This window comes from Poecilia reticulata, chromosome 20 (genome assembly GCF_904066995.2).
Source record: "Poecilia reticulata chromosome 20, P_reticulata-male-v2, whole genome shotgun sequence".
Taxonomy (NCBI): domain Eukaryota; kingdom Metazoa; phylum Chordata; class Actinopteri; order Cyprinodontiformes; family Poeciliidae; genus Poecilia; species Poecilia reticulata.
In genome coordinates, this window is record NC_088849.1 from 20,413,337 (window position 1) to 20,427,831 (window position 14,495).

Here is a 14,495-nt window from a genome sequence, read left to right on the forward strand (position 1 = left end):
TGTATTCCAGTGGTGTAGAAATGCATATTGTCCTGGAAAAATAATGGTTTGGTATCACAATATGTGTATTTGACACTCATACCAAATTTGATCACCTGTCAGAATTATTTGGGCCCACCACTAAAATATCGCAGCAATGAATCAATAATAATATTATGTTTTTTCTACATTTTTTGCCATCTTAAGGCGTTGCTCACCTCACCATGTCAGATGCTTGAAAATGCAGTAAAACTGCGAGCTTGAGTTACTTTCTTATCAAGTGGCTGCCCTCTCATTGATCATTGAAATTTAATTTCCAGATGATTAATTAATTGGTAAATACAACAAAGGTAAAAAAAAAAAAAAAAGCCATCATTGCGAAAGTTGAGTAAACATTTTGATGCAGCAGAATACTGTAATTTTCATGCTCCCAAAACATTCTCATTTTTGAAAATGGCCGTATGTCAAAAACTTGTGACAAGACAAATATTTTTTCCAAATCCCAGAAAATCCAAAGCTTTTGTTTTATTTTGATCATTCAGAACCGATCTCATCAAGGCTCTAAAGCATGAAGCTGTGACTATTATGTACCTGTATGACGGCAGATTATTTTCATATTTGAACTGTAGCATAAGAAAATGAAGATTCTTAGCAAACTGTACTAAATGCACAAATTGGAGTTGGCTGTGTTTCCCTCACACCCTTTTCTATGGCTGGATTTTTGTTGACATGGGGGTTTTAACTTGTTTTAACTTCGTGGTAAGATTCCTTCAGTTACAGGTAAAGAAGGTTCCTATAGTGTCTCTATTATTTCCAATGCAGGGATTTGCATGACGGTTTCTAGCCTTGGCCACTCTTCTTTCAAAACCTGTGATGACCAACACATGTAGGTTACTGCTACTACCAGCCGATCCCCACACCAATGACCTAGATACTGTATGTTGCCATAATGATAATGAACTAGTGCTCCACAGACATTTTGTAAATGCTCAAAGGAGACATAACAGGAAACTCTCACTCCATCACTCTGTCAGGAGCGCCACAACGTCCTATAAACCTCTCCGAGACCTTTCACATTGTTGCTGATGAAATGCAGTAAAGTCTGGGTGAAAAGTGTTCATTCAACTGGACGCATTTGAAATGTTTAAGACGGTAGAAAAAAATGCATTCATATTTAATGAGTAAGAGGCATTCAATTTCCCCTCGGGTATTTCTTTGAAGGGCTTTATGGTGGGCAATCAGTACTAATGAAGGTCTGCACATATTTTCCCACAGTACTGTGAATCTCTCAGCCAACTTTAATTCAGACACTTTTAAGGATCTAAATGCTTTATTGACAGTGGAGTATTTAAAGATCTGGGGAAGGATGTTTTCATTTCATCAGTGATTCATTTCTCATTAGCTGTGTTTACATGGACTATCTATAATCAGCTTAATAGCCCAATCAGTAGTAAGTAAGGAGATCGTCATGTAAACAACACAATCAGATCGGACTGACCTAGTCTGGCTCAGTCAGAATTAATTTTTAATCAGATTTAGAAAGCTAGAGTAACGTTTCTGTATGGATCAGCAGAAAATCAAATCTGATCCGTGGGTACATTTAAGTGTACTCTCTTTTTTTCTGGTTGAAAAGTTTAGAGTTAGTTTCTCCATATATTTGAAACTTTTCAGCATGACAGAATTAGGAGTTTTCATCAGTTGTAAACACATTTATTCTGCAGTGGATTCAAGGATATGATCAGCGTTTCAGAAATTAGGCATCCTTCTACTTTACTACACTGCTAATTTTTGCTTTAAAACAGTAGAGTTTTGTGTTTTTCAGGGATGAAACGTAATTTCAGACCTGAAAAACAATCAGTCTCTCCCTCCATTTGTCTCATGTTATACTGTCACAACATAATGATAGTTTTAACAAGCTTTACTGCAGCTTTAAGCCTGACTAGCAGTAACTCAAACTTGCGTGACTTGCATATGAAACCCTAATATTTTAGTTTCCACATAAAGTCACAATAGTGAGGAATATATATCTGCATGTGTGATCCAAAGAAGCAGTCTTCTTTTCACAGTTATTACTGTATAACAGTCCAGTCGTTATTATTTTCCTATTACATTGTTGCACAGCACAATACCACCTAATGAAGGTTCAGTTCAGGCAAACTTACCATCCAGATTTTTGCCCTTGCACTTTACAACTCGCATTCTGCTGAAATTTACAAATGGTCGTCAGAGTGGTGCAGAAGAAAACCTTGGTTTTTACGACTGAATTTTTTTCTTTGAAATGCAGGTGTTCGTAAAAGTTCAGTAATATAGAGGAGTTTAAGAGTGTGCACACTTTCTTCCTTCAGTATAGTTCTTTTCACTGCTCTCACCATCCATCTTTACTGTGTCTGGTAAATGTTCCTGTTAAGTCCAGCTTTGAAAAAAACCAAGCTATTACTGCTCATATATTTTCCTGCAGTGATTCTGTGACTTTGTTTGCAGGTAGAAAACACGATTCGCAGACTGACTTCATGCGTTTTGCGACGTTTTCCTCCAGGGAAGCTTAAAATAAAGAGGTCATGCTGGCAAAACGGCTCAAATCACAAAAAAAGATAGAGTAAAAAAATTATAACTTTATTAAATAAGGGTAAAAAGCGACCTAAACCAACCTGGACTAATGTGCAAATGTAAACGCCCCCATGTACTAGTAAATTATCAATCCATCTTGATGGAAGTTGTTACAACTAAGTCCTAAATGAGTCTTTAACATCCTTGTTTCTTGATAACATTTTTTGCTCTAGGATGAGGTGGTTTTTCAGCCATACTGAAATAGATGTAATTCGCAAAACTGCAATGAAAATACTTTTTCACATCATATCAGTCAGGTGATCAACAGCCAAATGCTACTACTGGCGAAAATGTCAAAGAAGACAACAGGAAGTAGTAGTCGGAGAACTGTGGTTTGGTTTTGCAGCTGTATGCAGTATGCAGCTGGCTCCACCAGAGCTCTGACAGCATCACACAGTTCATAAAAAGTTGTGTGTTATTAGAACATGTTAAATCCATAGTGTTTCTGTAAAATTGTCAACTGTGATTTCCCCAAAATCTTGCATACATAGCTGCTTGCTATGTATGCAAGATTTTGAATGACTTATAGCGGAGATAAGCTTGTTCTCGTATAATTGTGGGGGATTTTTTTTACATTAGCTGAATCTAAACAAAGATTTGCGCACGTTTGTAATGGAAACGTTGCTAGTGAAAGACAGTAGGATATTATGTCCTAAAACATTGTAAACTGTACAACTATTTCTGTGCGACTCGCCTTGTCTGGTCATAATGTAACTACACATATATTGTTGGAAATAAAATATATTTTTTTCCAATTAACATAGAATGAGTCAGAATTGTTTTCCAGCACAAACACTGTAAGTAATTTGTTGCTTTTCACGACAGGCAGGAGATTTCTACTTAAACGCCATGAAATGGAAAATAAATATTGACTTTGTTTATGAATCATTTTGAGCGCGTGGTAATGTTTCGCCCGCTGTTTTCCTATTAGTCGCATCTTAATGTTTTTTTTCAAAACCATAGCATTATTTAAGAGCGTTCTCACAGCTTGGAGCTCCTTGACAATTACTGAACATCATTAAACAGGTTTTACTTCCAGTGGAATAATTGTCTGAAGCACAAGTTTCAGGGAAACCTGATTGAAAAGTTGATCAGAAACAAAGAGCTGTATTGTTGTTGTGAAATGTTAGATTATTATTATTTATTTTTTTTTTTCATTGTTTCACAGCCTTTGGACTATGAATCCAAGAGACGCTACACGATGGTGGCAGAGGCAGCTAACAACCACCCAGACACTCGGTTTTTGCCTCTGGATGAGTTCAGCGACAGGACGACGCTGAAGATTTTTGTGGAGGATGTCGACGAGCCGCCTGTCTTCCTCTCGGCTCTCTACGAGTGGAAGATTCCCGAGAATGCAGCAGTGGGAACAGTGGTTGGCACCGTTAGCGCCAGAGACACTGACACAGTCAACAATCCCATCAGGTAGTGTGAGCAGGAGTGGGGTTGGGGGCTCGGGGGCTCGGGGGGCATCTGCCATCCAGCATCCAACAACTGGCATGATAATGACGGGTTAGACGCCCAACGCCGAAACACCTGGAGACAGCTTCCTCCACAGGGTGAAAAATCATTCCATTTCAAAAAGCCTTACTGGCTTGCTGCATCCATCATCCTCCTTGATCTCTGGATACCCACAACATGGTCATATTTATCTCATAATACTTTAGTGGAAAATGAGCCCTCCTGAATAAATCATGACATTTCTTTTTTTTTCTCTCTCTCTCTTTCTCTCTCGCACCTCACGGGCTTTTCTATCTATTGCGGCGGTATTATCGCAAAGCGACGTCGCAGAGAACGTGCGAAATGTAATAAAGCACCGTACGAGGTGGCATATGGAATTGAGATTTGCCGTCATTTGCAAGTGGGGCACGTTGCAGAGGAGACAGCCGTACAAGCGCTGCCTGTAGTCCATCTCAGCAGAGCTTAAGAGTGGCAGGTGCTGCATATCATGCTCAGCGCAGCGTCTATTATTGTCCCTGCGGTGACAGTGTTTCATTGATTAATAAATTCAGGCTGACATTTTAGGGGTTTCCAGAGTTCCAGTAAATATGATTAAGTTTGCCATGTCCAGACCTTCTTTGAATTAGTGATGATGTCACCTTAAAGTGAGGTAAGAGTTAAATGTATGATTATTTTAAAGACAATGCTCTAGGAAAAAAAATATATATATATATTTCTCTAACAATAGTGATGGTTGGAAGTTGGTGGAAGTTGGTAACCTAGAGCATTCATATACTTTGGATGGACTGGAAATAAAATTTGAACAAGATTATTTCAAAAATAAAAACCTCTTGCAACGCATTATCATACACAATACTCGAGATGGATAAAACTAAAAACATTATATTAAGGAATAAAGTCTGAAAAATTAAGTTATCCATTCTCCTCCAAAATGCTGTTAAATCTCATGCTTTTTTTTTTAAACGTTTCTTCTGTGTTTTATAAATTACTCATCAGTTACACATATCATCGTGAAAAACAAGGGTTGCTAATTAAAAATGAAAATCAATTTATATTGACTGGAAGCATAAACAAATCTGTTATCAGAGTAAGGTGCTGTGTCCTTGCACCACTTTCTTGTCACTTCTCTCTCACTAGCTTGTGTGTGTGTACTTGCATTGCTGGATATCTGTCAGATAAAAAAAAAAAAAAGAGCAGTTTGTCTAATTAATTTCCCTGCGGTTTTGCGACGTCTTCTTTGCCCAGAAACCAGCCTTCCGTGTAAAATGTGCCATTTCTGTGAATTTCTCTCCTCCAGATACTCAATCGACAAGAAGACCGATGCCACCAACGCTTTCAAAATAGACCCAAACAATGGAACCATCGCTATCGCTAAGGCTTTGGATCGAGAAACTGCAGACTGGCACAACATGAGCGTTGAAGCCAAGGAAACCAGTAAGGACGTTTTCTTGATCTGGATCTTGTTGATAGAGCCGTGGCACATTTATTTTCATTCCCATTCGACGCCTCTAATCAACGTGTTCCAACGTTATTTTTGCTTAGGAAAGTCACAACTAACTAGATGGCTCTTTTTTTTTTACTTTTGGAGTGAGTGTATATACTGGTATAGAGGTAAAAACTTAATAAATTAAGATGGAAATGAAAAGTTCTAATTGTAATTTGATTTTAAAAAAAATAAAAATGAAGCGGTGGCATGGATTCATTTTTCAAATAAGATTTCTGCTGATTTAATTTTGCTGATTGTCTTCACATTGTGAAAAAAACAAACTTCAGTTTCTAGTTTTGAAACAGACAATTGAATGCAAAATTATGTTATGACCTAAGCAATTAAATCAGTTAAAGAGAAAACTGCTGGCTCTTCATGTATGGAGTTAAGCTTGTTTTTCGCAGAGTACCGAAAAAAAAATGTGGAAAGTGGAGTGGAAGGAAAAACTATGGCCCAAAAGTTAAATAATCTCAATTTCAAAGTTGGTGTCTGTCTATCAGGAGCTCTTTCAATACTTTCTGCTGACAAGCCTTATGGAGATCCTGATTTAATTCAGCAAACTGGTCAGACCTAAACCCCAGAGATTTGACTGAATACTGTCAGCTGGAAAAAGAATAAACCCAGATCCAACAGGTGAGCTGAAGGTCACTTCTAAAGCAAGCTGGACTTCTTCAGCAGAGACACAGCCTGATCACCTCCATGCTGTATTAACAGAAGCAAATCTCTGTGAGATGTTCCAGTCGGACGAAATACGTTAAAATTTATATATTCTAAATTATTGAGAAGGGCCTGTAATTCTTTATTCTTTTGCAGACAGATGCAGTTTTTTCACCTGGAATGCTTGATTGATGGTGACTGTAAATGGTGCAGGTACAGGATGTACCTGTGGAGGCCATGCAGTGAAGTTAGATGATCAAACGATTACTCAACCAGGCTGGATGGTTTGATAGACAGCAGTAGTGCCAGTCATAAGTAGCAATTATTGATGTAGTTTTGTACACTCAATATTTACATGGCTTAATGCAGTGAACAAGTTTTGGTTTCAGTTGGAAAAAAAGTCGTCCATTAAGTTTCCTGAAAGATGATTGATTTGAGCCTGAACCTTCTCTTTTTAAAATGTAGACAGAAGACAGAAAGAGAACACATTAATGTTTTAATGTTACTGTTGGCAAACTATTTCACATGCAAACAGTCCATGAATGAAACATGAGTTTATGAAAGATGCACCTGGAAAGTTATGACGTGCCTCTCAACTTTCTATTTGTAGCATTTCAGTCCATTAAGAAATTAATTATAGTTCGTTTTTCAAATAAGCTTGAAATCTGAAATAAAAAGCTTGGTTTGTCACTCTGAAAAATTGCACAACTGGTTGCTAAGCACAATCTAACTGGGATATTTCTCATCCTTAAAGAGGAAAGTCTTTTTTCTTTAACCTCCCATTGTCTGAAGTCAGCTGGACAGACTATTCTTTGCAAAATAACAAACTTAAATTGCATAAAGAACAGAAATATTCTTTAATTGTCTAATATCACCTTGTATTGTCAATTGAATTTTAGTTCAATCTTTGACTGGGACATTCAAACATATGAACATCCTTTGATCTAAACCATCCATCCTTGCTGTGGCTAAATGTTCAGGATTGTTGCTGCTTTTAGAGGTTCAAACCATCTTCTTTTCTACTTCCCCACCAGCTAAATGTTCTCCGGCTTATATTCAGCGTTTTTGACTACACACGCTGTTTAATAGCATGTGCATGGCAAAACACTCAGTTTTGTGAAGTTTGTGGTTCATTCAATTGCATCCATTGATTGTCACGTTCCGGTTCTGCTCAGCTGTCCTCATTGTGCAGCGCGGCCGTGTTCAAAGAGCACCAAACATTTATCAGTCTGAAGTGTTATTTTGCCACAGCTTTCACAAAGCATCTGTGATACATGCACCCAGTGGACTTCAGTGGATGTCTGTCTTTGCTGCTGCAGTGCAAAACCGTTTATCCTCCTCCGTGGCGGTGTTCATCACCGTGCTGGACGTAAACGACAACGTGCCAAGGCTTGCGAGGGATTACCAGCCGTATATCTGCGAGGGCACGCAAGCAGGAGAAGTATGTCCATTATGATGTTGGGGATTTTATTTTGAGGCAACGCTATAATTTTAGTATGGCGTAATGCGTTGAACATATTCGTTTTATCCCACGTTATCTTTTCTGCGACGATGACATGAACACATTTGATATTTGTACACCAGGTGCACTCATTAAATTACCAGCAGCCGAATTCAATTTCTTTTTTATTCCTCAAAAAGGAGATGAATAGGTAGCCGAAAACCCAGTGCGTCGCATTATATTATGTTTGTGCTTCAGTAATTGCGGTGCTTATTTTTCTTCTCTCCGTTTGTGTCTCTTGAGCTCATTCATCTTCTCAGTGCTGTCGACCCGGACAAGGCTGTGGAGGAGCACCACTTCTACTACTCCATGGTTCCCCAGGAGCGCATCAATCCGAACTTCACCATCAGAGATAATCAAGGTCACATTTAATTGGAAATGCAGCTAATAATACGTTTTAGAATTGAATAATGGGTTCATAGATTCTGTAGTAGTGCTCACCCAGATAATTCGCTGTCCTCAAGTTAAGTAATTTGTTATGCAATAGCTAGTAATTAGTGTTTTATTGTTATTTAAGAAAGCTGCTTCATCATTTTATCTATCTGCTAGCCCATGGTTTCTTCATATTATTTCACCAAGGCCTCTTCAGTTGCATGAAGACTCTATTAAACATCCAGCTGGATTCTGTTTATAGAAGTCTTGCAGATACATAATTTGTCTGAATAGACAATCACTGAGTGCTTGCCTGGTAAAATATTCAACATTGTTCCCACATTGGATTCGGAGTATTGAATTGAATTAAAAATTAAAGGATGTTGGTCCTGACAAAAATCCTTGAAAATACTCAATAAGCACAACATTTCAAAGTTGGGTTTCTTTTTTGGTATTAAACATTTCTGGTTTTAAAAGGGGGGGAAAAAATCACAAAGCAAATTCTGAAGGTCTAGTCAAAGTCCAAAGCTCTACAGTGTATCTGAAAAGTGTTCACGGCGCTTCACTTTATTCCAAATAACTTCATCTATTTCCTCAAAATGCTTCACACAATTACCCCTTTATGATGATGCGGGAAAAAAGTTTTGGAGATTTTGCAAATGTATTCAAAATAGAAAACCAAGAAATCACATTTGTGTCAGTACTTACAGCCTTTGTTTAATAATTAATGATCCACCTTTGACATCAATTACAGCCTCGAGTCTCTTCGAATACGGTGCCACAAGCTCAGCTCACTGATCTAGTGGCTCATCCTTATTTGCTTTGCTTCTCCAGCTGCAGCAGGTCGCAAGACTTCATGAGGATGCTGCTGGTTTATTAAGATTCAGGGAGTTAATACGTTTTAGCCTCTATTTCCAAAGAACGCTCAGTTAACATCCATGCCAGCTAGCTGCTCGTTAGCTCATGCTGGTAAAACACAGTTTGGCGGAGCGACACCTGGAAGTTTCATTTATTTCACGTTGCAATCTTGCTGTTTCATTTTATTCAGTCTAAGTCTGAATTTTGTTAAAACTGCAGGGGAAAATAGCAGCAACAATATTGGCCTTCTTCCAATAACTTGTTCCTGTTAAGTTTTCAGCCACCTACAAAAAAAAAAAAGCAAAAAACATTTTCTTAGACTGGATGTGAGGTACTCCATCTTTATGGACAATATTCTAAGCTGTGTGGAAACAGAGCATAAAAGCTGCAGGTACATTTTTCTTCTTTGGACAGAGCCAAATTAGTTTTTGTTTTCTTTCTTTTTTGTTTTATTTCTGCTTGCAATCTGAGCTTTCTAGCATTGAGCTGTTTGCAGACATGCAACAAATGTACATTTAAAGAATCTGATTTGAAGAAAGAACATTGTTTTTCGCTGAGTAGTTTCAAATGTAACTGATTATAGTTTTAGCTTCAGTCTAGGCAGCAAACTTTGGTGGCAGTTTGAATAAGTCCTCCATCAAGTCGAGCAAATGAGCTCTTGGGCGACTTGGTCTTTTTGCAGGGACATTTTGGCATAAATTAAATCTGTAATTATTCTTCCAGGAAGAAGAAATGTCATTATGAACATTCCTGACATTTCTTGCAGAAGACTTAAGGCTACAGCGCACACCTCTGCCCACCAGTAAAAAAAAAAAAAAAAATCAATCTGTATGCATTTCCTTACCGTGGCTGTAAAACTTTTGTGAGCATAAATTCATTCAATGAAAATACACCAAAAAGTGCACAAAATACCCAAGATATGAGCTTTCATATGCATTTAACTGTCTTAACTGAGGCCCTTCAACACATCCGTGTCTGCTTTTTACATTTAGACACAAGAAAACCTGTTTCCATACCATGAACATCTTCATTTTTCTTAATGTAAATGTGATTTGTAGCCTCAAAACTCATGGTTTTAAGAAGTAGTGATGTCTGAATGTGTAATATATCATAGAGTCCAACTGGATGTACTGAAAAGACAGTAAATAACTGTCGATTTATTACACATTTTGAAATGGCTACTGTGGGCTACAATCACACCAATAGAAGAACAAAACTGCTTGAACTCAGGCTGCAAACACACATTTCCAACAACAACCAGCAAACAGAACATTAGAAACGAGAGAGCAGCTTCGTTAGGATGAATTTCACTGCAGGGCAGCGACTCTTTCTCAAACAACCTCCGATCTCAATTATCGGATTTCATTAATAGAGTCATAACTTATTGATTGATTAATTTAAATGAGAGCTTATCTTATTATTCGATAGAATAATTACACAATTGAAGTGTTTAGGCAGCAGATGCAGCAGTTCATCTCTCATTGGCAGTTTGTTGAGTTTCTCAGTCTCTGGCTTCTTCAAACGGTGGAGGAAGATTTCAGTCAGTGAGTCATCAGTAGAAGAAGACTGAGCTGAGAGCGGGAGACAAAAGTGAGAAGCTGCTTCTGTATCGTCTCAAATGAAAAATATTTAAACCGGCAGTTATTAAACCTCCTGGAAGGTCAGAAATTGAATTTCAAAAGTTGTCCTCATTTACCGATATGCCGAAGATATGAAAACAAGGCATAATTCTGTAAATACATTAAGATTTTTCCAGCAAAAGAATGTCTTTAAGAAAGCTAATAGTTTCTCGTTAAATGTGTAATGTGACATAAACTGCATGCTGTTAAAAATCCACTTCTGATTGGTTGACCAGGCTCTCTGACCATCTTTAACTCCTTTCTATATAACAGAAAGACAACTAAGCACATGTTTTACTCCATCGGCTTTGAACCAAGGAGACCAAAATAAAGATTTTTGTTTGGATTGTCGATTTTGCAACATTTATTTGGTTTTTGTGTGAAGCAATTGCAAAAATGTTTCTTTTTCCCACCGCCTGGTGGATATGCTCATTTTAAGAAGTTTGGATTCTGAAACAGAATTATTTTCTTTTCCTTTCCCCCCTCAATTTAACACTAACTGTCGGAAATCAAAAAAGCCTGATTGCCCCTTTCTTGAAACTTCTGAAAGACCCAAAACCTTTGGGAAGAATTTCACTTTTATCACTTAAACTACTATTCTGAATGTTTAATTTCTTAATTATAAACCTTCTCCTGGTAGTTGTAGAAATTTGTGCAGAGAAAAACCTTTGCTTGTTTGTTTTTCTTTTTACTTAATTAAATAATCACAAGATACTATGATTATTAATAATAATAAAGTATTTTTGATTATAATAATTACCAGGCCAGATGATTCATTAGGAATTGAGAAATAACTCACCGACTGCTGCACTCTCAAATTAATATTGTTCACATGCATAAACCTTTGAGTGTCTCTAGATGTTTTCTAGTTTTGTGCTCGAGAAAGTAAATGGAAATTTTTGCTTTGTTAGTCAGAGGGCTGTAACTGTTTCTAAAGGTTTACAATAAATAGAGACAGCAGTACTTAAAGTACTTTAAAATGTATTAAATAAGCTATAATGAAACATACAATGGTGCATTGAATTGGTGATTAGCCATGCGAGGACCAGACAGCGGCAGGCAGATGAATAGTGAGTGAAGAAAATGAACATTAAAGAAAGCGTATTACTACATGCCACACCGCTTCAGTTATTCTTCAGTGGTCAAATTAAATGAAACGCATGCAATGAAAACTGATTTTTATCTTTGCATTCATCTTTAAGGAAAATCTGATTTCAAATTTTTAGGCATATTAGGTTTTTCCTCCCGTTTTTTTTAGGTATCCACACACAGAGGAGCAGCCACTAAAACCTGTCTTTCACTCTCGTCGTCGTTCCAGATAACACGGCGGGCATTGTCGCGCGCAGGAGCACTTTCACACGTAAAGACCAGACTCGGTACCTGCTTCCTGTGGTGGTGACCGACAGCGGCACCCCGGCCCTCTCCAGCACCACCACGCTGACCATCGGCGTCTGCAGCTGCCTCCCGGCTGGACATTGTCCCACCGCCGGGGTCGAGGCTCTCGCTCTCTCCGGGGTCAGCATGCAGACCTTAGTAGGGATTTTAGTCTGCCTGGTCACTCTCACTGGTAAGTGTGAATGGACGCGACGACGATGACTTGTTTTTAACAAGTGAAAGTCAATGTTTACGGTTCCTGAAGTCATGTAGCCATAAAGTTACCATGTCAACGTGTCATTAGTCTTATCTAATCTTGTTGCTGTTTGTTTTGCATTTCCAACTTTTTAAATCTGTTTATTAGTGAGATAAATATCAGTTTATCAAAATAGCAACAATTGTGTTCAACAGCTTTCTCAAAATGTGTGCATTTCAGAAAACTGCAACCACTGTGGAAATCTGTAGAAAAATGTTAAAGTTTAATGTTGAAATAGGAATTTAAATTGAAAAAAAAAAAAAAAAACCTCAAGACTTTTACCCAGGTTAATTTTAATTAGCGGTTAGTTGAATTATTTTCTTGAATCTTAATATACTCATTCAAATAAGCCATTACATATTAATATGATGGTATAGAAAAGCCTGAAAGACCTACAGATAGTTTGAGGATCAATTGTGTCTCCAAGTGACCTTAACACAGTGTTAGTGTTTTAGTGGTTCTGTGGCTCGTAGTTGTCAAATTTAGATCCCAAATGACTAAAAAGACACAAAGTGGGAAAGGCTGAAACTGTCTGCACCCGTTTTAGGGAATGAAAACCATTAATTGGCTTCTAGTCTATGGGAAGAAAGATGTAGATGTGGAGATGATAATGGATCAGATGAAGAAACAGTCTGCTGCGATCAGTTGCCATGTTGGAAGCTGTTTAAACATTTGGGAGCAGACTGACAGACTGGGCATGAAGCAAAAAAAAAAAAAATCTCAATAATTTGAGACACCATGATTAACTCCATTCCATCTGCGAACAAGGTTGTGGTCTTTATGTCTACCAAAATGAAAAAAGTAATTACCCTGTCATGCAAGTGTGCTTTTGATTTAATATCAACAAAACAGAAACTGCCTTGAGAAAATCTACAGTTTCATCTGAAGACACACTATGGTACCAACACTGTGCTTTAGTGGAGGCATGTTGCTCTTTTAGTGATGCATGATGAGCCAAAACTACTCATTTGCAATAATGGCTCCAAAAGTTGAAGTCTGGTTCCATCTGACCGCAGCACATCCTCCAACAAGGTTTATTGTGATTGTAGGCTCAGAGGATTTCTCTGGAATAAATGCTTTGCTGCTTCAGTATTTACTCCAGACATATGGAGGATAGTGCCAGTACATGTTGGAAAATCCTTCAGCTCTTTCTCTCTTTCCATCTGCCTGACTGTAGAATATTTTTTTCATAGAGTATATCTAAAATACTTTAAGGAAAATGCAGAGAGGGGACCTGAAATACATAGGTACAATGCTACTTGACACACTATTGGCTGGCCAGGACTACTCTGCCACACTGATTGGCTGGACCTCCTAGAGGTAGTTGGTACTACTTTCCACCGAGCATATTAATGCATTTTAAGGTAGTTTTGGCGTTTGAGCTAATAAAATAAATATTTCTCAACAAAGGGTCTCAAGAATTTGTGCATTTTAGTCTTTCACTGGCGGCTGTGGATCCAGTCCCTGCAAATACTGGCCATCCACTGGATGTTTAAATTGGATTGTTATTATTTTTATTAAAGGTTTTTGCTGTACCAGTGGCAGGAAGAGGGGCAGAGAGAGATGGAGAGGACGTGCAGCAGCACGTACATTTGGTTCCACTAATCAAACTGGGGACTGCAGCGCTGAGAACTGTAGCCTCTGCATATGGTGTGCCTGCTCTACCACTGAGCCGTGTGGCATCCTGATTTATTTAAGAATTTCAATTAAACAACAATAGCAAAACTTCAGAGAATATGAAAGGATGACGAACCCATGCCCTCGTTGCACATCCTGTAAGTGAGCAGTAGAGCTCGCAAGAAAATGAAAAGGTTTTCCCCACCCCAAATTTCAGACAATAATGAACTGACATGGTGATTCTAGCATTGGGACAGATCATGTCTGTTTGCTCAACAGAGGAGTTTCTGCAGAGTTTGGAGGAACAATGTATTCTGCTTATGTTGCGTCACTATGTAGTCAGAGCTTTGAGGTAGAGCTCCATCAGGTTTGTCAGATACTGCGAAGGAAATATCAGTAACAACTCTCTGAGATTTTTATATGTTATCCGGCATTCCATAGACGCATGTTTTAAACTTGTATAAGTTCATATCTGTATCTTTTACCCTTCTTGTTACATCAGTGAGCTGCCAGAGCAGCTTCTCTGGTTTTTCTTACTGGGGGGGAAATAAAAATACCTGAGGAACAGCAACAGGAAGAATTTAAACAGCAACCTTGCAAAAACAGATCTCCCAGAGTCTGGATTCAGACAATATAATTACAGTCTTTGCCCTCTACCACAGCAAGTGGATTTTCATATAATGTAGACATCTAAAACTGAGTAAAATATTT

General features: G+C 38.0%; 1 protein-coding gene across 12 annotated transcripts in view; it reads left to right on the forward strand.

The window, feature by feature from the left end:
• Window positions 1–14,495, forward strand: part of cdh19 (cadherin 19, type 2) — a 31,536-nt gene that overhangs the window by 12,768 nt on the left and 4,273 nt on the right. For all 12 annotated transcript variants that reach the window (XM_008396567.3, XM_081601453.1, XM_081601452.1 and 9 more), the window contains 5 exons: window positions 3,755–4,008; window positions 5,342–5,478; window positions 7,507–7,628; window positions 7,932–8,049; window positions 11,856–12,104. In XM_008396567.3, coding sequence (XP_008394789.2) covers window positions 3,755–4,008; window positions 5,342–5,478; window positions 7,507–7,628; window positions 7,932–8,049; window positions 11,856–12,104 — 880 coding nt within the window. The remainder of the gene's footprint in view (window positions 1–3,754; window positions 4,009–5,341; window positions 5,479–7,506; window positions 7,629–7,931; window positions 8,050–11,855; window positions 12,105–14,495) is intronic.